Source organism: Trachymyrmex cornetzi, unplaced genomic scaffold (genome assembly GCF_001594075.2).
Source record: "Trachymyrmex cornetzi isolate Tcor2-1 unplaced genomic scaffold, Tcor1.1 scaffold147, whole genome shotgun sequence".
NCBI classification, from domain to species: domain Eukaryota; kingdom Metazoa; phylum Arthropoda; class Insecta; order Hymenoptera; family Formicidae; genus Trachymyrmex; species Trachymyrmex cornetzi.
The window spans coordinates 3,723,156-3,748,164 of NW_017296059.1; the positions used below are offsets into that span (position 1 = coordinate 3,723,156).

At 38.6% G+C, this 25,009-nt stretch overlaps 2 protein-coding genes across 3 annotated transcripts in view; one reads left to right on the top strand and one right to left on the bottom strand.

Annotated features, from left to right (window-relative positions):
• LOC108757900 (T-box transcription factor TBX20) overlaps positions 1–25,009 on the bottom strand; it is a 70,366-nt gene that overhangs the window by 40,805 nt on the left and 4,552 nt on the right. Inside the window, 2 exon segments of the mRNA XM_018502591.1 lie at positions 345–618; positions 15,004–15,409. Of these exon segments, the coding sequence (XP_018358093.1) occupies positions 345–618; positions 15,004–15,409 (680 nt within the window).
• Positions 984–3,606, top strand: LOC108757901 (uncharacterized). 2 transcript variants are annotated; one of them, XM_018502592.1, is made up of 3 exons: positions 984–1,054; positions 1,374–1,616; positions 2,498–3,606. In XM_018502592.1, the coding sequence occupies exon 3, from the start codon at positions 2,534–2,536 to the stop codon at positions 3,275–3,277; it is 744 nt and encodes a 247-aa protein (XP_018358094.1). In that variant the 5' UTR covers positions 984–1,054; positions 1,374–1,616; positions 2,498–2,533; the 3' UTR covers positions 3,278–3,606. The 2 variants fall into 2 exon arrangements, with proteins under 2 accessions (XP_018358094.1, XP_018358095.1); XM_018502593.1 differs by having other exon boundaries at positions 1,008–1,199.

The following is a 25,009-nucleotide window of genomic DNA, read 5'->3' on the forward strand; positions in this document are numbered from 1 at the left end:
TAATTATTTGCACTATGAATACAAGTAATCAGAAATTATAGAGAAAAATATTTAATATTTGTGACTATATAATTACATGGTAAAATAATCAGAAACTTCAATTATCACTCTGTATAATGTTAGTAATAATAAAATATATAGTTAGCACCGAAAAATAATAGTCGCTTTAGCATTTAAAAAATCTGCATCAATATGCTGAAATAAATATAAAAATTTCAGCACTTTTTTTTAAATTTTAATTCAATTTTCGAATTTTAAAGATGTCTCCTAAAAAGAAGCTATCGTTAAAACTGAACTCGATGACATCCGAAGTGATTACGGATAGATTTAAGTGGTCCTCTTACCTGACCATGCTTATCCATGTCGTTATTTGTCAGCTTGACTTTCTCGAAAGAGACGACCTGTTTCCGCAGTTGCTCACCGGTGAAGGGTGAGTCGGGATGAACGTAAAGTCGCACGGGCGCCGGCGGATCCGCTTTACCAGCCTCGAGCCAACAACTCCGATGATAGGCGTATCGATACCTCTTGTTGTCGACCGGCACGATGTCCATTAATACTGCATAACGGCCCTCGGACTTGAGCCCGGTAAAAGATACCCGACACGTCGGAAACATCCGTCTGCGAAAGAATGCAGAAACAATGTAATAACAAGCGAATAATAATCACGATAAATTATTCGAGCTAAATATGTGGGAACTTATTTATATAAATAAATTATATGTATTTCACAAAATATACTTACCCGCGTAAAAAAACGAGTCAGTGCAACGTTACAGTGACCCATTTTTTTGCGGATATCTGTACTTAGAATCTTATTTTTTTAATTACATTTAATTAATTACTTGCGCAAAACGATGTTAAATCGTTTTGAAACAAGATAAAAAAAACTTAATTTAAACCTAGGTAATTAAAGATATAATTACGTACGTATACATTTGTGAAATGTGATAAATTCTGAACTTTAAAACGACAAACAAAAACGAGTTTCGATCTTTATCGTTTGATATCTGGTGTATGTAACCTAGTAATCACAAAATGACGTAGCAAAATCAAGGTAAAACCTTTGCACTTCGTGACCGCTTTCACGATCGTTGTAGTCTCGCAACGGTAGAAGTTATTAATTATAGAACACTGCCTGCAACAAGTTTTCTTCAGCAGCGTAAACGTTTCACCGCGCGTGCAGTATAACTTTCTCAACAGTTAAAACGCTTTTCTAAGTTTTATAATCTTGCTCCCTTTTCTAAGCGCAGTCCTAAGAGATCATTCATCACAAAATTAAGAAAATGTCAAATCTATTTGTATTCGTCATTATTATCAGTTTCTTTATATTTTTCTTAATATGTTTCACTCAGTCATGCCGAATTTAACTGTAGGTAGTTCGATCAAAGGAAACATTCGTCTCGGCACCTCGAGTTTCGTCACAAAAGCCGAGCCTCAGCCTTGAATCGGTCGCGTCTGCAATCGACCTTTCAACACTTCAAGAGACGTCAGGGCGCACGTGCCTTCGTCGACGATGCAAAGACGCGCTGAAAATTTCCCGCTGGCATAGCAGGGAAAATTGTAGCCTGACCTTCATCCTCCTGTTCCCAACCGAAACCTTTCATCCAGCCCACAATGTACGTCCTCGCTGCGATCGCACGCAATGGATCGCGTCCTGTGATTTACGCGCCTCGTGGAAGAACGCCAGACATTTTTCCGCGATCAGATGATGAGATATATTAATAGCTATTTTTTCACAGTGAAAAACTGGCTTCCAGTTAGTTTATCGCTGAAAATGTCGAGCTTGGGTCGGACGTGATAGGGGGATAGAAAAATTCGTTTATTCCGAAACGCAATCACGCCATTTCGCTTTATATAATTTATTACATAATTGCAAACTATGTAAGACGTAATATGATGTATATTCGATGCATGTAAGATTCCTCGTTATTTTATCTAAGAGTCTATTGCACGGAAGAAAGATTTTGCTAAAATATTTAGAAATTTAGTTAGATACAGATTTGAAAATAGTTTTGTTAAACTATTGCGAAACTATTAAAATAATTATGTAGAATCTCAAGTATGATGAGCAATGCTGCAAAACTGTTTTGACATTCTAGCAACCAGTTTGAGCGTCTTACATAACTATTTTGATGATACAACAAAATTATTTTTAAATCTATATCTAATTAAATTTATAGATGCACTGAAGCAAATATTAAATTTTAATAAATATTTGTTTGAAAGTTTTAAGTAAATACTTACTAAATGTAAACATATATTTATTTGATACAAAAATTAATTTGATTTAACTATTGTTTTTTTTAATTAAATAAATATTTATTTATTTAATATTATTCAAAGAAATAATTAAAGTATTAAGAAGTATATATTAGTAAATTTTGTTCAGTGTACTTAGCAAACCGTCCTTTCCTTATTATGCGCACGTAATTCTTGATAACTGTACCACGCGTGTGCGCTATTACCTCTAGTTCTGATCTAATTATTGTTACGCTAGACGCAAGCTTGATCGAACCATCAGAGAAGATTGAAGATGATGGATCCGCCTCGACATGCTTGTCGAGGTCGGCCAATGGTGTGTCCAGGACCGTGCAATCCACTAAAGGCTCATCATCACCATCATCACCGTCGTCGCCATCATCGTCAGAAACCCGATATGACGGGAATTGTCACGCCAGGGAAAGACGTACTCTTGCCGGATGAGTTTTCTCAAATAACGCTGCTGAGATCTTTAAAGACAGACGCTTCTGTCACATCTGTGACTTCGAAGGATGCTATGTCGATCTCCACAACCTCATCCTCCACCAAAATTGCTGTGATCAGAATTCCGAAAACTTCTCAGTCCAAAAAAACCGATGTTCCTCCGATTATACAACAAATTCTGTCACCGGACAGACTGGAAATGCTCGGAGAACCGTCGAAACCGAGAACCGAGAAGACGAGTGAGTTGGCGCCTTTGAGAAAAATTGAATCGCCGATTGCAGCGAGAACGACAACCTACCCGAAGGAAACAGCTGCGAGGGTAACACCGTATCAGACACCGAGGAATTGTCTGAACAAAGTAATATGCGCGATTATGATGAAACTGAACAGACTGACGTTGAAGATAACGTCGCCTCTTTTACTGTGTCTGACAATCCTGATGATCTACGTGGGAATTCATATATTATTGACTATAATCGCACGAACATCTGCGTACCAGTTTTTCATGTCCAGTCAGATCTGCGGGGTCCTCGCGTTTCTTATGTGGCGACTGACCGGCACGATACTAATCTGAACCACGCGAATAGATAATGCATCGAGATAATACGCTGCCAGACAAACACCGAAATTGATCGACGTGTCTTATACTAATTTATCATAATTACATATACATATGTAAAACAGTTACATAAGCTCTTCCGTTAAAGCATGGATTAATTAATTGATGTTCGGTGGTAAATTAATGAGTTCTATGAGTCTAGGAAACGTCACATGTGAACATTAGAATTCTAAGAAGTGAGATTATATTTGGATTTCAAAAGTCTATGAGAATTAATTGATCAATATTAATTATTGGAGAACGTTATGATTAATGATGCTACTGAAATAACTGCCATTTTTTTAATAGTTTGTCATAATTCTCTAGTGTATATAGCTAGAAAGGCATCCGATAATATTGGAATATATAAAAATATATTCTCGAATGTATGCGTATATATTTTCGAGTCAGACATCTCTCACATCGTTCGATTATAAAAAAAAGATATGTTGCCATTAAGATGCATTGCATATAAAATCATCGATGAAACTGCAGTCTGCTTGAGTTTCCTACATAATTATTTTAATGGTCCAACAAAATTATTTTCAAATCTGTATCTAGCTAAGTTTTTAGACATTTCAGTAAAGTTATTCTTTCTGTGCACGAACAATTTCACCACTCCTGCACAAGAACAATTTCACTCTATATAAAATATTTAAAAATCGCTAGCTAGTACAAATCTGAAAATAATTATATTGAACTATAAAAATTATTACGTAGGACGCTGAAGCATAAATGAGCAATACTACAAAAAGGTTTTCATTCTAGCAATCAGTTGAGCATCCTATATAATTATTTTGATGTCTAAAATAAAATAATTTTCAAATCTGTATCTAGCTAAATTTTTAGATACTTTGGCAGAACCATGCTTTCCGCGCGCCGGCTTCTCCGAAAGACAACAAGACCGCAAGCGTAATTGTTGCGGTTTTCTAGATCTATTTATTCGATGACAGGCCTTCTCTCCTTTTCGTATAGTGAGAGGGCCTGAGGCTGTAGGACTCGTTCACGACGGAGCTGGACGAAACGAGATTGGGATCCTTAAGCGAAACGCAGATAAGAAAGGCCCAGTTGCGTCACGCGAGTGCCTCGCCACTGTCTATTCGTAGTCCCATACCTTGGAGAATGGTCCCCCGCGACGCGGACCTCGCCGCCTCGGGAAGCGGTTTTGCGGTTTTCGAGCTTCTCGAAAACGATCCTCCCTATTCCGCAGCACGTACGCGTTCGGTTAGGTTCGTGTGGTTTTTAACAAGCATATTGTCCAATCGCGTTGAATAGTATCGTCGTTACGTCGCCCGGGGATCCGACACACCTTAACGACACGATTGTCGGCCCTCAGGCGAGGAATTAGCCGAGCGGTGCATTCGAAATGCGCACACCTCGCCTGCGCGCGAGAAACAAGCTCTTTATTCGCGGAGTCGATGACGGAGTCTGCGAGACCTCGCGCGTCATTTCTCCACGTTTGTAATTCAATTCCGAGCGCGTCATACCTGAGATTCGCTTCTCGATTTCACGGCGACGACGACGTGACATTCGATACATAAAATTCCAAATTACTGTGATTGACAACGTCGTCGTGAAGTTTAACTGCTATAAGGTAGAACGTTAGGGAACTGCATGTAGCTTCTCCTGAACGAAGAAGAATTTTAGGGATAACAAAAAGAAAATCCGAAAATTTTTTAATTCAATCGCACGATAATATTATCTAGTCAGCAATTACCTGAAGTGACCTGAATTTCTAAACTTAGAAATTTTTTAATAATTTATTTTTAGTGCAAGTGTTGTCTGTATTAGTCCTTAGTGTTAATTCTTAGTTTACAAGATAAGTGCCTTGCACATTTCTTTTTCTTTAAAATACTTGAGCACACCTGGCTAAGTGGTACTCTACCTTTTTTTTTACACAACTTTATAAAGATCTACTTTCTAAAGATGTTAATGTATACGTATATATGTATAAGAATCACTTAATAATTTTTGCACATTTATAAAAGTGATGAAAATTAACCCGGACACGAACAACGTGTGTAGCAAAGAACCGGAAAATCATATGTATTAAGGGTGAATTTCCGCACACAGGATTTTTGTTGTTTACTTAAAGGCAGGTGCTAAACACTCGTATCCCCAGGCTGTATACAGTTTTGCATATATTTCGAAATGAGCAGTGAGCATTTGTGGCCACGCACGTTGCCGTAATGTGGGTATTAATCCGGCCATCAAAAAACAACGCGGTTGTGCGCACTATCGTAATTACCCCGAGTTGACACTTTATAAAATCATCAGGGTCGTTTACACCTCCTTCAGCCCTCCACCCTGAGGCAGCTGCAGCTAACTCGCTTATCGCTTGAAGCCGGCCTTGACGTCGACGACGTTTCCTCCGAGGAGCTCGACTTTCACCTGCTGCACGCACGCGCGCGCGCGCGTTATGCCAAGAATAAATTTCGCAATCGTGCGTATATGCAACACCACCCATTCTCACCGGTGTTTCTGTTGGTATACGATCGTCGTGTTTCCGTAAACTTTAACCGACGCGATAAATCATCCGGAAAATTGCCATTAGAGGGAGGACCGACCACCCTGCTGGATAAGCGCGCCGACTATTTAAGTATCGATGGCGAACCGATCGACGATCTCTCCCTCGAGATCTGTCACCCTTAGTGATCCCTATCGCGCATTACGCTTGTATCCCATGAATCCTGTGCTTAGTGACTCATGTTTTTACGAGGATCGCGCGACGAACGAGTCAATTCCTGCGGCGCGTGTCACTTTCGGATGCGGAGCGCGTATCGCTATCGAAATTACCGCGACCGTGTCGGAATGGCAGCCCCATTTTGCTTTAAGTAGATTTTCGAAACAACGGCTTCGTAAAACACGGTTTAAAAAAATTTTATTTAAAAATAATATTCAAAAATACACACAATCGTGGAAATGGATATAATACTAAGAATTAAATATCTCGTGATACACAAAGTTTATTTAATGTATTGTGTATGAAATAGAATTTGTACGTTCTCAATTTATTCGTTTTACAATTAATTCGCTCCAATTTTTATTAAGACTCCTGTTCACTCACTATTATTTAGATTGTTAGAAGAAAATATGCAATAAAAATTCTTCTAAATTATATTCAAATAGAAATATTTTTCAATAAAATAACATTTGCAATCAATAGAATAGACTAATAAATATTCCAAAAACTATTTGTTTTGAGAAGAAATTAAATCATATTTATTTCTAAATATTAATTTGACAGTCATAGCTGTGAACATAGCTTATTTCGTTTTTGGTTATGCACGTAGTTATGAATGATTAATTTCCAGGGATATGGTTACTTAAAAAGGAATTTTTAGTATATTTGACAAGTTGATTCTACCGATCGTAATGTGTTATTTTATTAAATTATTTCCATATTAATATAAATATTTTACAAAAATTTTTATCGTGTATTTTCCCGCTTCTGATATCACACTTTGAAATAGTAATAAGTTAGCAGAAGCCTTAAGAATTAAATATTTTTAATTTTTATAAGATAAAATTTATTTAGCATTGTATATATGAAATGGAGATTTTATGTGTTCTCATTCATTTCTTTTAAAAATTAATCCACTCCAACTTCTATTAACTTCAATACATATTAAATAGCTCTGTAATTGACTCTCGACGTCCACCGAAAAATTAAATGCGTGTTCGTTCCTCTACATTAATTTTTTCGGCAATCAATTACGTCACCATCGTATGGCCTCGGATATTAAGATCGTAATAATAGCAGCAATTAAAATGAAACCTTCGCTCGCCACATGGCCCCCTCTTATTACTCCTCGAGAAGAATTATCGCGGCTTAAACGATCCAAGTGTTTTCCTGCGTCACTTTTCTCGATCGCGATAACAGACGTCCTAATTTTACCTGCAGGTAATTTATTTTTTATTCCAACGTCAACATTTCTTCCACCTCTTCGTTGAGTCTTGCGTCTCACATTACGGCACATTTCCTCGTGAAATTAGGCGGGAATAAACAAGCCTTCGATGGCCCATGACTAACGAGACCGTAATCGCAGAAACACCTCAACCCCGAATCCCTTTGAACCATTCGTATATCTTTCCCTGCTCCGCCAGGAGGAACGGGATACAAGAGGGCCACCGAGGAAAAGACCCGTCGTGCCGGTGAAGTTAATACAAATGGATCACGGAAGCGCGCTGGATACATATCGCGATTCGACCTGAGCCAAACCTAAAATGTGTTTACCGAGCTAACGACTTCGTGTGCCAGGTGGGATCACTGCCTATTGTAATTATACCGCGGCTGTCACGCGTTTCACGTTCTGATGATCGTGACACCGCGCCGCTCGGCAGGATATTCTTGTTCCTATATGAAAAAAAGACAACGAAGCGAAAGCGACTACTCGCTTCGAAACGATACATACGCTGGAGTTTGCACCATCCAATATATAAAAATTGAAACGTGTTCTTCTTCAATCGAAAATGAAAGAAGTAGAATTAGTCTAGAATATTAATATTAAATATTGATTTTTTATGTAGACACGTCCGTAAATTCATCGCGTAAGACGATCTCTAACTCGTTCTCGAATTTATCAGTTAATATTGTTTTTTTTTTCTCAGAACGTTCGATAATATTTGGACACTTTAATGATACAAAAGAAACGATTTTGTTGAAGTATCTAAAAATTTAGCTGGATACAATAAAATACTGAAAATAATTTTATTAGACTCACTGAATTACAAATCTCTTTGTCAAAAATGTCAAACGATTCAATTTTCTTTATATGACATCTGCAAGTTTGGATTATTCTTAAATATATCTTAAATATATCTAAAATATACTTATAAGTATTCATTTCTTTTAAATGAAAAAACGGTTTTGCTAAAGTATCTAAAAATTTATCTAAATACAGATCTGAAAATAATTTTATCGAACCATCAAAATAATAATTGGAACATTTTAACGATAATACCACAAAATATGTTTTAACATATTCTAACAATTAGTTTCAGCGTCTACATAATTATTTTAATATCTACAAAATTATTTTTATCTCTAAATCTTTAGGTACTTCTCACTAAATTATTTTCTTTTTTTTATCTAACAATGAATAAATCTGCAAAGATTCTGCATTTATTAATTAAATTGTGGCAAGCTATATCAAACACGCGAGTGTATTTGATTATGCTTGGTATATGTTGCTTTGATATATTTGATGCGAGACGCAGTATCCATTCTTAATCCGTTGCGAGTTCTCTCGAGGATGTTATCTCTCGTATTCGTTACGTGCATTAGTGTGTTTAGTCCACTCGGAGGCCTTCTAAGGCTGTTACCCAGCGTATTTATTACGTGCACTTCGTGTAACCGCGCGAAAACGGGGTCTAAAATGAAGAGATGTCTATCTACCCCCCTCCCCCCCCTCTCTCTCTCTCCCCTCCCTATCTCCACCTCCTCTCGACTTCTCTATCTTTTATTTCCCTCTCTCTTTTTCTCCTTCTCTCGACATGTTGTTCTCTGTGCATGTTCTCCGCGGTGTAACGTGCACACGATCGTCCCAGGCCGGGTCGCGTGTGAGTGTATAATGTAGGTTGCTGGCACCTTGATGAAGGGTTCGCGTGACGAGTACCCTCTATCCGCCAGTATCCTGTCTCTCTCCTGACCTGCTCGTCCGCACCTCCTATTCCGTGTGGTTCACAGTCCACGGTTACCCACTTAAACGTTGAAAAAACGCACAGCCACGACGACAACGGCAACGATAGCGTTCGCTTCGTGGAGCGACCATTTCGCTTTGCGCCGCATATACAAAAAGCAGTTTAACCGATCGCCGTTACATCATCGATCAATTATAGCGGTTCGTTTGACAAGTGAACGTCTAATTAGAACAAACATTACATCCTTTATTTTGACCTAAACGATGGAACTTTTTTGTACAAAGAAAAAAAACATACATAAGAAGATTCTATTGATTTGATCAAAATTGTTCCATTGTATTCATCGTCCACGTCATTGAATAAAAAGTTTAACCTCTAAGCAAGTTTAACCTCTAAGCTCTTTTATATATGTTTTTTTTGTATTTTTTAATGTATTGAATTATTTGCAAACGTTAATTTCAAGATAAAACTGATGGAAAATTATTGAAAATTGCAATCAAGAATCAGACTTTGATGAAATTGTGTTACTTTAAATGCGATTTTCAACATATTCCCATCAGAGCAGTTTAAAATTAAACATTTGCACATAGCACATCAAAAAATACAAGAAAACATGAATAACAGCATATATCAGAAAGCTTGTATTTCAAGCCAAAATCAAGTAATTTATCCAACCTCCTTTGGTGATGAAGAAATAAAAAGAAGTCACTTTTACGAATAAACAGTAATGTAAAAGGTTCCACTTAATTATCTTTCGTACCTTCGTTTTTTTCTTTTTAAATTACAAATCAAAAGATTATTTGTACATTAGTTTCTTCAAAAAGAAAATAATTCTTTCAAAGAAAATAATATCGAGAGATCTATTCCTTTGTTTGGTAACCTTTGACAATATTTACCGTTTAGTACATGTCGAATTTGTACATGTGTTTTCCGTTTTTAGAATAGCTAAACTATAGAAAATGTAAAGGAAACGATAAATAAAGGTAAAGAGAAGCGAGAGGGATGGTCGAAATGTGGCGAGTGTGAACGTGGGAAAGAAAGGACCCCGGGACGTTTGAGAAGAAACCAAAGGAGTTTACGGTCCTGGCACCCCGTAGGGCCGGACAATTCCACCTGATTGGTAGAATCCGAATCCGTATTGTCACTCGTTGGACTGACGTTCAGCTCGCTCAGCTGGGATTTCGTGCCAAGTCGCTCGTGCTAACGACGCTATTCGTGCATCGTCGCGTTCTTGATATATCGATCGTCGTCGCTCCGCCGAGGACACGGAGAACAGCGGCACGCCCTGGGATTACTTCGAATTTTTTTAATGAAGCTCAGTGGTACTTATTGTGTCCAGGAATCTCTGAAATCTCTGGAGTACCTAAATGTTCAAGGCTCTAAATCTGTAAGCTAATTCCGTTCATTTCGAAAAGGCTAAAGCATTGTTTGTCAATGTCTTACAATTTGTCTTTCCTTATCTTTCAATTCCACGGTTGTTAAATCACCGAAGTAAAGACTTTGTTCGCCACATATGCGTGTCATCGAACAACCTTCTCTCTTGTAATTCGCTCACTTGTGCTTTTCACGGTTAGTCCAAGCAACATTGTGAATGGCTATTAAAGCTCGATATCGCTTTCCACTTCCCCGACGACGATATCGCGGCGGCATATTCTCCGCGACGACGTCTCAAGGTTGCACGGATTGCGGCGGGTTATATTCTCAGGCGATCATCGCTCCTCCCTGCCCGAGGCACTCTCGCGGCCTTTTGCAATTACGCGCCGTCCGTCTTATCCGAAATCATCCCGTACGTACGCGGCTTATCCAATTATCATCTGCTTTCCTCGCGCTGGCGTAAACACACACACTTCGCGGGTTGCTTATAACGTAGCAGTCCACCGATCGCGTTTCTGAAGTTTCGCCCGCTGGAAGGTGGCTCCTCATCCCCGACACCTTACGCCCGACGATAATTACCCGGCTCCCCAAGAGCCGCTAAGTATTTCGTAATTAGAGGCCTGGCCCCCGTCTTATCCGAAATCGCACTCTCGATTACAAGCTCACGCGGCTTATCGATTATCATCTCTACCTCCTGCATAGCGCGCGCGAAGTCGCTTACTTTTACCTTCTACCATATACTCTCTTGATTTCCACTATTTCTCAGCTATATCTTTTATTGCGAACACCAAGATAGCACGTCATGTCAATCAGTTGTGTGGCTCGAGGATCATTCAAGGGTCATTCGTTACTTCGGAATGATGTTGAAGATCCGGGAAATTTGCCGTGGAACCGTGAAGCATTGATACTCGCGCGAGTATCTACTTTCCTGCTCGACGAAGATCGTGATCGAAGAGATGACGATGACGAAGTCAAACGAGTCAACGTGCAATTTATCTAACATGTCGCTTTCTCCTTTCGATAACGTAATAGTGCCGCGTGTCACGTGTCACATTGTTGCGTATACGAGGAGGAACCGTAGGCGTTAATGATGAAGTCGCGGGGGCTTATCCGGAGTACATCTAATATCCGAGTGCGCTCTGGACAAACACGTATGGCGTACGCCCGACGTTGATCACCTCGGTAACACCTCAAGGTTGCGCTTTAGTAACAGCTACATTTCCACCGACAAACAGCCTGCGGTACGGCGAACCATGGGGCGCCCGGAGAAGAAGCAAGAAAGTACACATTCATAGAAAGAATTAGCTCGCATAATGCCTTTAGAGCGCAATGGTGGATTTATCAAGACGGCGATCTGAACGGTCACTCGAGGCCGCGAAGCTTCGGATTCCCGATCCCGTAATTTGTTGCTTGACGAGCGAGTTAAATGAACATAGGATAGAAAGATGAAAACGATTTGAGGCGATCATATCAATGGAGCTTATTCTCTCAAATATGTGGAATATCTCGAGAGACGCGGATCTCTAAGATAATCTGTAAGTAGATTCGAGCGTAGATAGGCTCGATCGGAAGGCACCTGTTTGCGCAATTCTCGCAGTGCGCTTCGTAATTGCGCATGGCGCGGCTTAACCGCAATCACATTCACTGTAGTTGCGTGGCTTATCGGATTATCGTCTACTTTCTGCACCGCATAAATATACCACAGCGTCGCTGGTAAAACGCGCTACTCGAAGCAAAATGTTAGCTGCGTGAAATAAAACACTGGTGTCCAGCGGAGCGAATGATTAATACATGTTTAATTATAATTAAAGTGCGCGGTCTAAGTGAATTAAACGCAAAGTTCCACAAAAATTAAATTATAGAAAGATTGCTATTGAGAGAAATTTTATTAGTTTCATAATAGGTATCCCTATAAATCCTGATGATTTTAGAATTATGGATGACGTATTATTGGAAGAGAATATTGGAATCGAATATGATTAAGATTATCAGAAATAATAGAAAATTGTCACAAAAAGAATATTAAATATTAATTTCTACAGAAGCGCGCGATTGTATTTTTGTTGAATTATTTATTGAAAAATATCTTATGCTTCATATTTAAATCACCATAGATTAAAGAATTCTTTTGCAAACGTTCAAAATGTTTTGCATCGTAACTGTGAGAATATGTTTTTGACACTTCCCGCAGAACATAAACTATCAGAATATTATACCCATAGACTTATAAGATAAATCCCATGGTAGAAGTGAAGCCGAGAGTACAGTAAGAATGAGTAAGAGCAAAAACAACGGTAAAGAATCTCTATTCTTCTCCATTACTGTAAATATGCGCGCGTAAGAGAAGGATAGAGATTCACCGATGTTTTGCATCTCTCACCGTTGACTTCACTTCATAGGGGCATGCTGGGTCTATCTTATAAGTGTATGATTATATCAATATTATAATTTAACACGATTCCACGACGTAACTGTTATGTACAACATGTGTCATATTATGTTGTTGATTGGGAAATTATAATATTGATATAATGTTACTGTTGTAGCTTGTGTTCTACGAGTTATTAATAATAATAATTAAAGCATGCGATTCAGAAATCTTTCGATTATTACTATTAATAAATCGATTCCTCGATTCCAGAAAATGTATAGATTCATCTGATGCGCAATTTTAAATTAGACGAGACGCTTTGCGCAAAAACAAATTAACAGAAAAATTGCAAAGAAACTTTATTAATAGTATCGATAAAATCTTTAGAATTACGGATAGTAGGTCAACTATCATGTCATTATTGGAAAAGAGTTGGAATCGAATATTGATGAGATGCCAGAAGTAATATTAGAAATTGCAACAAAAAAAGTATTAAACATTAATATTTCTGTAGAAGCGATTATTAATAATTTAATATCTCAAATTACAAAACCTTAAAATTAATAAACGGTACTATCCTGCAAACATTCGAAATGTTTTTTCATCGTGATCGCAAGAATATGTTTTCTAGCAATTATTAATAATAATAATAATAATAATAATCGAAGCGCGCGCGTCCGGTTCACAAGTACCTCGACACCGTCGAGCGAAAGATGTAGATCCACTCTACCCGGTGCGGTATTTCGCAATTAGCCTGGAAGCTTATCTCGATCGCAGCATCTCCGGGGAGTTTCTAAAGAGCGGAGTCCCGACGTTCCGCGGGTCCTCGATCGCGATCGCGAAACTTCGGGCGATAATGCGACGCATCGATCATCGCTGTAGCGCCTCGAGGCTGTACACGACTACACGCACGCACACGCACCGTCGGGACAACCGATGGTTAGCTCTCTCGACTAACCCCGCGCGCACGACCGTGCGCACGAATATCTCATAATTCCGACGTGGTCACGCATCCCGGCCGCAGCTGCGGCTACGCCGGCCGAACTTTATTAGCATACATATAAAAATGCGTGCGTCCGCGCGTAAACGGGCGCGATAAATTACGTCTGAAACTCCCTTAAATATCTCGTAAAACGTCAGTCAATGAAATCCATTAGTTCAGGTACGCCGACGTAGCTGGTCGCTGTCCCGCATTACCGACAACGTCCCCTTCTCGGCGTCCGGAGGTTCTTGCCCGCGCCTTTTCTCGCTGTTTGCTTGCGAATTAAAGGCGCTCGTTTCGGCGTCGCGGTCTTTAAATACGACTGATTAACGAGCGCGTGAATATGAGTCGCGTTATGATATCGTAAAGATAATTGCCGATGGATGACGAGGTTGAAAGAGCCGAAGGACTTCTCTATTCTCTATGTGTTTTCATATTCTGCGTTAAAAATACGATCTCTCTTATCTGCAGCCTCTTTGAGACTGATACATTAATTTAAAGAAAGATACTTGAATATATATATATATATATATATATATTTCTTTGTAGATAAATTGCTGCATTAAGATAATTGATAAGTTTTCATACAAATAAAATTATATTATAAATAATAAATAATACAGATAATATAACTATAGTAAACTTTCGTTTTTGTGAAATAAATAAATTACATGTTTATATTCTCAATATTTTCGTAGAATTTGCTACGAACTTCAGGGTTTCTATGAAACGTGAAATACTCAAATTATTGATCTCCTTCGAAATAATTAGAAAATAAAGAGAAACAACAATTTTACGAGAATCATCTTTGTAAAAGATTCGTCCTACCCACTCAGAGTAAAAGACACAGTAGTAGCAACTATAAAGGTGACAACTATACAAGTTTTATGTATAGAATTAAAATGTACATAGTTGAATAAACTATTTTATTATACTTTATAGTTTTTTGTTACTTTATATTATTTTATAGTTATTACAATTATAAGATAACGTTTATTCAACTATGTATTTTTACATTTAGAAAAATTTCTGGTTAAACAGGTAAACCAGAAGATTCTGATCATATCAATTAATTATCTCAGCTAGAATTATATTTGTCCATTTTGTACCTACAGAATTTTAATTAATGCAACCAGATGTTTTCCAGTGTATACATAAAACTTGTATAGCTGTCACATTTATAGCTGCTACCACTGTTTTTTTCTGAGTGTCCAACGACGACTCGCTCGAATTTGCCCTGCAATACGCATAGCGTGTCTCGCATCGAGTTCCTTGAAACGCGTCAGCACCGATACTCTCGCGCATCTCTTCCGATCGACACGCGTCACTTACCGGCCGGTCTTCGTGATGATCATCTCCGTGCCGAGGTCGTTGAACTTGTCCCAGAGATCCTTGGTCTCGAGGTGGCACTCGACATCACGCAGCTCGTCGGAGTTGCAGCTGGTCCTCAGACGTTGCCTCCTCTCGTCCGCGTTGCTGCTACTTTCCGCGCTGCTTCTTCGCGAGGGCGTGCCGGCCTCGGCAGAGTCTTCGGCCAGCACTTCGTGGACCGGCCCGTCGTCGACGCTGCTGCACTCCTCCACGTCGACGTCCACTTCCTCATCTTCCTCATTCGCGGACTTCTCGGTACTCTCGCTCTCGCCCTCGCAGTTCTCAGTCTCCTCGTCGCCCAAAAGGGCTTCTTCCGTCACTACGGTCGCCGTCGCCACGATGTTCACCGGTGACTGTTGAACACCTGCTATAAGAAATCCTCCACTCATCACATTTGAACGTATTATCAATACATAATATAAAAAGTACAGTTAGGAAAGATATTATTAATTTAACCAGGCCAATGTCGTCTGGAGTAATTTTTACACCCCAGTAGCAAGGAAATGAAGCTCGATCGTAATAATTTGTTTTTATTAATTAGGAATCCATTTTTTAATTTCTTATTTTTTTTAGAAAGTGAATCTATAAATATACATAATAATCTCAAATATATTAATAAATTATAGAAGAATCAATAATATTCAATATGTAATTAATAACAATGGCTTTAATTGGGATTTAAAAACACCCCAGGTGATCATTTATGTAAAAAAAATTAAATGATTACATTCTCATGTTAATTATATTATTTATTCATCGATATGTAACTTGCAAGCAATTTTATTTCCATCCTAATTGTAATATTGATAATAAGTCGTTTGTCTTAAAAATAGTTTTGTGACTGCAAGAGTAAATTGTATATGTAAGTAAATTGTCAGTGATTATCAGTGCATAAATAATACATTTATAAAGCAATATAAGATAAGTCGTCTGTCTCTGATTAAAACTTTCGTTCAGCCAATGATTCCAGCAAGATTATAGCCACCGATCGGAGTTTATCAGGTTGAGATTTATCGCGAAGTAACGGCGTCAACGACCATCGCGTAAGACGCGGAAGGGAAATCCCCGAAGCAGGCGCGCGATTATCGCGAACCGCGTCGATTTAAATGAGCAAGATGAGCCCGGACGATATCGGGGGGCTCGCCGCTTGTTTAATTAATCGACTGGGCCCCACATCTGCCACAAGGTGGTGGCCGGCGCCTAATTAAACCGTCAGATTTTCAAGAAAGCCGATCCGCCGCCGTACCGGTGTGTACACAATGTTAATTGCGCCGGGTCCGCGATATCGATCTGTTAATTTGTACTATTCCGCGCGAACAATGCGTCTTCCGGGCGTGCGTTTATCTCAAATTGGATCCGCCGGCCGCGTTGTTCGCGAGTGCGTTCACGCACGTGCGGTGGTACGCGGGAAAATTTATCGACGCGGTTGCCGTCGACGAGAAACCGGGTCGCCGACATCGCCGTGCGGCTCTTCTGTTCCGCGTAAACTGCCTGTCCACACGGAAAAGACTATTACGATCCGTGTTCTTATTTCCATTTAGCGCCATGTTACCGTTAGATATGGCCGTCCGATATGGAGAATTTATTCGCTTAATGTGAAAATCGCGTATCGGTAGGAGGGTTGAGGAGAATCCGACAGTGTATTTAATACCGAACTCGAGAACCTTACTCATCTAATATCAAGATAGCGTTCAATGTTAACGGGAAACAAGACGTAATAAATATTTCTCAAATATTTTAAGATAATACTTTTAAGAGGGGGAAGGAAGGATAATTATCCATGATACAGGTATACTCATTTCTGTTTATGAAGATGGTTATTCGATAAAAACGGTCGAATACCCGAGTCTCTTTCGTTTCCTGGGGAGACTGACTTCGTGGGCTAATGACTTAATGAGTCACCGGGTGTGCTTCTTCCCGTTTCGTTGAAATTTAGAGGCGAATTTCTACTTTTTGATCACAAATGATCGAATAGCTTCTACTTGAAAAAGTATACATCACAAGACTCGCCATGTCAGAAAACACGGCGATTATCGCCTATTGATCGTAGACGCTAATTCGATGCGTCTCGCTTCCTATTTTTTTTTTCTGACTTCTGGTTACACACCATCACACGCTGACTCGTGACGTTCTCTTACTCGCTCAAACCGGTTACGCTAAATTTTCGACAATAATGGTGACAACGACGATGACGACGATGACACGCATTCGACGGCGATTACTTTCGCTTTTTCATACGTCGCATTGCGCGCGAACTTATTACAGCAATTTGCATTCCGTTTAGGCGAAACCAGTTGTTTTTTTACGGGGCTTTATCGCCAGTTGCCAGATTTCTTAATCGCCTTGAGACAATCTTTCCTCGCTACTCAAAATTCATAGAAAGCTATATATGTGACAGAAAGCTTTATATCTGTCATCTTAATTCCGAAATACGAGAACCGTTTGGACTTCAATTTTCAAGGTAACTCCTGGCAGCCAGACGAGCAAAAATGTGGTAATTTTAAAAAGAAACGAAATTAGTGAAAAATTTAATTTTAAAAGAACTTTTAACGTTTGATATTTCCGTTAACAATTAATCGTATTTAATCATGAAACGGAGAAGGCGCTTTCAACATTAGAATATAATTATATATACATTTTTCTGTTATAAAATTAAACTATATATTTAAAAAAATGAATGGAAAGGGAAAATAAATTGATGAATTTACATATTGCAATAAAAATCACATTTTAAACAATGTAATAACTTTGAAACTGTTATAATCAACTGTTTTAAATTTCGAATTATTATAAAATTTGAAAAAAAGGTGACTGCATTTTGACCGTGTTAATAGTTTCTTATAAAGCATAGAATATTACAACATTGCAGCAACATTGTAATGTTACTACAATATTACTGAAACGTTGCAATATTGTTAGAATGATCTGTGTAAGTTTAGGTATCAAACTTTTTATAATATGAGTTGGGGCCGATTGTTTCAGCTTAGATGAACTAATTTACCTATTGGATAAACAGAAGAGTAAAAGAATAAGACAGTGAGCTGAAGTTTATTGAAAGGTGAACAACCTTAATTAATTTTTTTTTTTAAGAAACGATTAACAAACAAATAAATAAAGCACTTCGCGGGTGTGGAGATATTTGCAAATGTACATGAGTCGAATGTGCGAATTTCACGAAATTCGAACGCGAGAACGCCAGGAGGCGAAGCGCGCCTTGAACGCGCACAGTAGTTACGCGCATCGCGTGCGGCTCGCGCGTTGCGTGCGCGCACATCTGCGTGCACGCACGCACTCACGCATTCACGCACACACACGGCCGGCTAATAATAATGCGCTGTGGAGGCCACGTCCGTAGTTCGCGTCGCGGCACGCGTGTCACGTCGCTCGTGAGTTACATGTAGAGAAACGCGCGAACGAGCGAAAGCGAACATACACAAGCATGTACGCGGCACGCATCTGTGCGCTTCTTTTTATTTTTTATTTTTTTCTCGCGAGGTTTCGAAATCGCTCGATTTTCTTATTGAGCCATCGCCGCCTTGCCGAGAACTGTCCGGTTCTGGGGAAGAACTTGGGAAGCGCGTGAACAGCCGGTGGACGCGCGCTCGATAGGGGAAAAAAAGAGCCCGGTGCGTTAAAATTAACACCTCGACACGCGCATCTCTCGCGTGAGCCGCGACTGCGTCGTCGTCGTCGGCCTTCCGCGACGTCACGCACGATGAAATTGCCCGAACGTGCATCTTGCCCCGACGTTGCTCGTTAATTTGCGAACAATCGGCTTTCCGGCTGAAAATCTACTTATTCCAGCAACGACACGTTCTCCTCCCGTTTTTCCGAGAAAGAGATACATAAACATATAAACGGATAGATAGAGGAGTAAAATAAATACTGTGTGAAATAGCAGTAGCATAGTTATAACTCATTAAAAAATTTCCTGAGAAAACGTACATACGATATTCGACAAAATTATTAAAAATTTGTTAAAATTATATATGGCGAATGCAAAAAATATATTCATGCAGAGATTTAGCAAAAAGCTTTATTTATAAAAAATAAACGTTAATTAGCAATTTTATACAGTGAGTTCTATCCTAATATAAACAAAAAATTTTCGCGGAATTAATCATGTCTATATGATTTTAAAAGCTAAATTTCTCGACTGTACAAATATTTTTTGTACATTCAAATAATACAATTTTTCATAATTTTTACTTATTATTAAAATGTACTTTTAATTATTACACATCTTTGTAAAATAATTTTAAGAAATATACAATCTATTTTATTCTTTGTTAATAAATTGTTAATGTTTACTTTCTAAAAATAAGATTTTTTTAAAAGATATCTTTCCATATACTCTTTTGCATTTATTCTAAATGTATCCGTCATTTTCAAGCACATTAATACTTTAGTAATGTGTGCCTTTAGGTGAAATATTGTGTAAACTTCCAGTTACCAAAAAAAAAACTCTAGTATACAACGCAAATTAATACTTTATTTCAATTAAATTTATGCAAGTCCAGTTCATTCTAACTTAGTAAGAAAAGCAAACTAAATATTTCAAGCCAATTTCTAAACTATTGAACACACACATTCTGTCTCTCTCCCTCTTTCTCTCACAATTATATCTCTCTCTGTGTCTATAACTTTTGCTTATTTTCCGCTATCAGCTCTTTTCCAAATCGCTTGAGTTTATTCTCAACTTGACAATCCATTACGCATATCAGTTATTCCTCGTTTTTTAAATCTGTTTTTTAAATTCTTTATTTCGCTATATGGACTCTTAGAATGTAGGTCAAAATAAATTGTTAGAAAAACAGGTAAATACATTGTATTGGTCTTTATCTCCTTGCTTTATTCGTAAAACGTTTTCAATTGTTACAAAATGACCTGTTCCGCTTTCTCTTCGGCTCCTTCATTTTTCAAACATTAACAAGAATAAATGGCAACTTCGGATGCGATTTCGGGGTTACACGAGGCACAGCGTGTCGTATATGAAAAACAGACACGGGTTCCGATGGTGAACTTAAAGTGTGTCATGTCGTAATCGGCACATGAACTCATAAAGCGACACCACAGGCCAGAATGAATGCTCGACCGGAAGCTTTGCGGGCAAATATACAGAAGGAGTTACAGGGAGAAAGAGAGAGAGAGGAATAGCTTCGCATAATGTGTATGCGCGCGCGCGTGCGAGAAGGTGGTCCCATGTTCCATGTGATCTTTTAAGACCAGAAGAAATATGACCGAGCTACTGACGTAAGCTTCCTTTTGCTGAGACCGACGGCCGACCACCCAGAATCCTGTCACCACCAGGGCCCCGCTACGAAGGACGTCGCCCGAGAGGATGGACACAAGCGCAATCCGGCGAATGATCGTCTTACCGGAATCGTCATTTTATCCTGGACGGAAAAAGAGGAATTAACACCCCTATTGCAGGTACGGGGATCAACCTACAATTTCGCGCGGGAGCGATATATCGGCTCATTCAGAATCAAGTGATGTCTGTGAATCAGGTGGACCTCATATAACTACTTCGTTTTGGAATCGCGATCAATTTAATCAACCGTCTACGTATTTATATGACTGATACTCGTCTCTGCCAACGTAGATTAACTTTAATCTCGGTTCAGCTTACTCTCTTCATCTTTTTTTAATTCTTAGAACTAGAAAAAGATGACGAGTTAGTTAAATTAAAATTAAAATTAAACTACATTGATAGAAAGGAGCATAAGAGAACGATTTTACTAAAACATCTAAAAGTTTAGCTAGATATAAATCTGAAAATAATGGGATTATTAAAATAGGATAGTGTAGGATGCTCAAATATAATAAGCACTGCTGCAAAAAATTGTGATATTCTGGCAACAAGTTTGAACATTCTACATAATTATTTTGATGGTCTAATTTGACAAAATTATTTTACATCTGTAACTAGCTAAATTTTTTTATACTTCAGCAAAAATGTTCTTTCTATGTGTGCATAGTTGGAACTAGCTGTCACGATTTGCAGATTATCGCAGTCCGCGGTGAAAACAATTTTCAAATTATATGGTGCGTAACGTGTGATACTAGGAGATTACGCTACGGAAAATTGTGATAATTATAGTTCAAATAACTACAGCAAATGTTTTTCTCGCTCGATACCGATATGATCCGGTGGCGAAGTGTGATGACTCTTAATTAGGGTGCTTTTAAAGAAGTAATCGACGCGCGTCAACGGAAACGGACGCAAAAAACAACAACGCGTGTGTAAAACGTCGGCATTCACCCGGTTTCGCAACGAAGCGTCAACACGGCGCCATTATCGTCGTCGGATTAGAGAGAAGTGCGCGTTAAAAAAAAATTGCATTTCATTTAGATCGCGAGACACGCCGCTACTTGATCACGCGAGAGCGACTCCGTCTCGCGGGCTAATTACATCGCTATAATCCGGTTGGAGATGGAGTTTAGACGAGTATATGTGGCGTTCCTCTGTCGGGATTGGATTAGTTTTAAGAGATTCCACATGACAATTAAATTACGCCCGAACTATTCTTGGACCCGGGGTTATTTTCGTGTCGCGTTATTTTCACATCAAGTTCACTCGATTTTCCGCTAACCCAGAACGCATCTCATATACATGTACCTCTTGCAATATCAATCATCGTACGAAACCGACTGCCGTATGAAGTTTGAGAAGATCGCAAATTGAGTTTCGTTAGTTCAATATACATTCGTCTCTTTCTGTCTCGTATAAATTTTATGAGTATTTAATTATGAGGCATTTAAAAAGAGAGTTATCTTTAAATACAATATATTTGAATAACTATTGACACACAAATATGAACGAAGAAGGTCATATTCGGTTGGCGTCTAACTTACTATTGTTTAAATAATTATGATTAAAGTCACGATATACATAAAGTGCCGCAATTTATCCGCCATTTGGCTTGAAACATGACGTTCACAATTGAGTGCAATTGTCAGAATAGAATAATTACACTAAGTATGCACTATCCGACGCCATTTTAGCTCAAGAAATTGAAATTGCGATAGCTTATCTGTCTACAGTGACTTTTATCCTTCGCTAACAATTGTGATATTTAAAGGCACTATCGATATTTTTCTTGTAAATTTGATATATGAATTTAAATAAATGTAAGAAATAAGTAAAATATATAATCCAACTTCTATGATAGTTACTACAAAAAACTTGTACTTGTTAAAGCTTTGACAAGTATATCAGAATTTTTTTAGATTTTTACAACAATTGTAAAAAATATCGGTGTGAATTTAATACCTTTAGTAGATTTAATATCTCCGATGTGGATTTAACATCCATTGTCTATATAATTCTCACTGTGTTGGTGTTATGAACACCAACGTGGTATGGATTTTAAACCTCTGGTGTTTATATCAACACTATCATGTGAATTTAAAAACTATGATATTAAATTTACATCACATTGGTGTCAATATTAACACAATGAGAATTATATAGGCACCGCTATTATTTATAGTGTAAATAATACGAAATATTTGCTCTATTTTTCGAAGATTCTTATTCCTGACGGAGGAATTAAAATTCATGTTGCTGGCGAAGAGTTAATTATGATATTTAACCTCACGACGCGCATCCATATTTTATATCTTCAAAATCCTCGCGGTACAGCTTGGTGATCGCTCATGTTCGAGTAGCGCTGTTACATAAAAGCAATTTTATTCGTCGGATACGCGAACAGGCGTGAGGCAATCTTTTATCAGAGACTCGTACGAATTTACGTAATTCCTTAATCCGAGTGCCCTTCTCCCGTGCACGGCGCGGTCGCGCATACAGGGCAGGAGAGGGTTTAAACCGGTTTGTAACGGATCCGCTAATTTCGCACATGCGAGGATCTTCGCAGTGCAAGAAGGACGAGAGCGAGTCCGATTTCGCTAGTTGGAAAATTAGACGAGGAAGTGCGGGAATATAGGTGTACTCCACACCCAATCGCGGTACACGCGAACCGGTTTCAGATCTCGCACCACGTAGGAAGCCGCGATCTCTCGAAAATAACGAAAAAGGACGCGATCCTCGATCCGCGATGAGGAGAGAGAAGAACAGGAAAGGATTATAGAAAGAAAAGATGAAGAGGAGGAAGGAAAAGGAGCTCGCTCAGGCATAATAATCGATTCGAATCTGGGTTAAGCCGGTGATAGTTGTAATCGCGACGACCGCGACTTTTTGCGTTGCTCTCGGGCGTGAAATAATGGATTCGCGAGAGACAACGATTACGATCTCTCGCGGGGCGATGTCGCGGATCCTATGAATCTCTAATTGAAGCTGGTATTTAATGCCCGCCCACTACTTCGGATAGCGAAAGCGGACCCTGTGAGCGCAGGCGACGATTAAGAATCCTCCGGATTGCCGACGGCGAGCGTAATGGCGTCGTTAAGTGCGCTAATGTGATTACTGGCTGAAAGGCGACGGACAAGTCTCTACCAGGCGATAAAAACACGCTACAGCGATTTACGTTCGAGCGAGCGGCACAAAAATGCAGGTCGCGTAGAAAAACGTGGAGAGGTCTTCTTTTTCGTCCGCATCTCGTCTGTTCTTATCATTGTACCTTCGAGTTCGAGTTACTTGCAAATAGCGCGAGATTATCAATCGAAAAAAGCGCCGTTATGAACAGCTACAAAAAAAATACGTAATTTTTTATCCTAAATCCATCGCGCACGTCTACTATTTCTTGTTGCTCGGGTTTGTGAGTTTTTTCCGTGTCATATTGTAAAATGTATTTTTAAATACTACGCGAGGCTAGCGTAATTTTCTAATAATTTGTACTCACGTAACTCGCAAATGCTAGAAATGGAAAATAACTAGGTAAATTGTAAACATTTTTCAGAAACGCTGAAAAGAAAATGAAGTGATAACGTGCACCGTCTCGTGCGATCTCCATTTAAATACGTTAACACGTTTCTTATCTCGTAATTTCATAATTACACCACGCCGCATCGATCGCTATACACATCGAGCGCAAACATGAGGGAATACACACGCGACAATAATTTCACAATACTGATACGCGATGGAGTGCACGCGGTAACGGCGTGCTCCGCAATGGCGAATGATAAATACTACGTCTGGTCGCATTATTTGATTTTTATATACACATGTTTTCTAATCATTTGTACTCACTTAACTCGCGATCATTATACACATCAGCGATCAATTGTTTTTCACAACGATTGTCTCGCAATAAGTAGCCTAGGACTTTTTATAATTAAACACACTTTTAATTTTTTTCATCACCGAGAAAAAATTGTCGCTCTCCCGACATATGAATTTTGTTTAAGAGATTATGTTTAATTGATACTTTGGAATTTCTGATATTTTTTATGGACAGAATGATACAGTTTTTGTATATGTAAACTTTTAGATTAGTTTTTTCATAATGTATGATATATTTGACTTTTTCTCAACATTCTTGATGATCAGTTCTAGAATTGAAAATAACGTACAGTTAAAAGTTTCATTTAGCTCTTTAACGAACTCTTTTATCTCCCTTTATGTGGCACATTTCTATGGGCGTTTTATAAGAAAATAGGTTTTTGACACACTTTGTCTAAGAATTTAGAACACACTTCTTTGATTTTTAAATACTCACGTTTATCTGGATAAGAAATACAGAAAAGCCTTGAAAGAATCAGCTTGAAAGTTAAAAACATGTTAACTTTATCCTAGTTCCGGTATATATTTACAATGAACACGAATTATCACGATCAAATCTTTTTAAATAATTCCATCTATCACTCTTTGAAAGTACAAAGAGCTATCACGATTCTTCCCAATGCAATGTAATTTCATAAAATTTCTTACCCGCACAACTTTATCATATTTAATCTGACTACTCTCGTCAACGCTATGATTCTAACTGCCATTGACAGTTCACTACTCGCTAATCTGTTCGTTACCCGATTTACTTGTCCTAAGGTGTAAACAGAAAACATA

What these genes read in the sequence shown, in the direction of transcription:
- LOC108757901 (XM_018502592.1), top strand. Translation starts at nt 2,534, where the DNA reads ATGATGGATCCGCCTCGACATGCTTGTCGAGGTCGGCCAATGGTGTGT.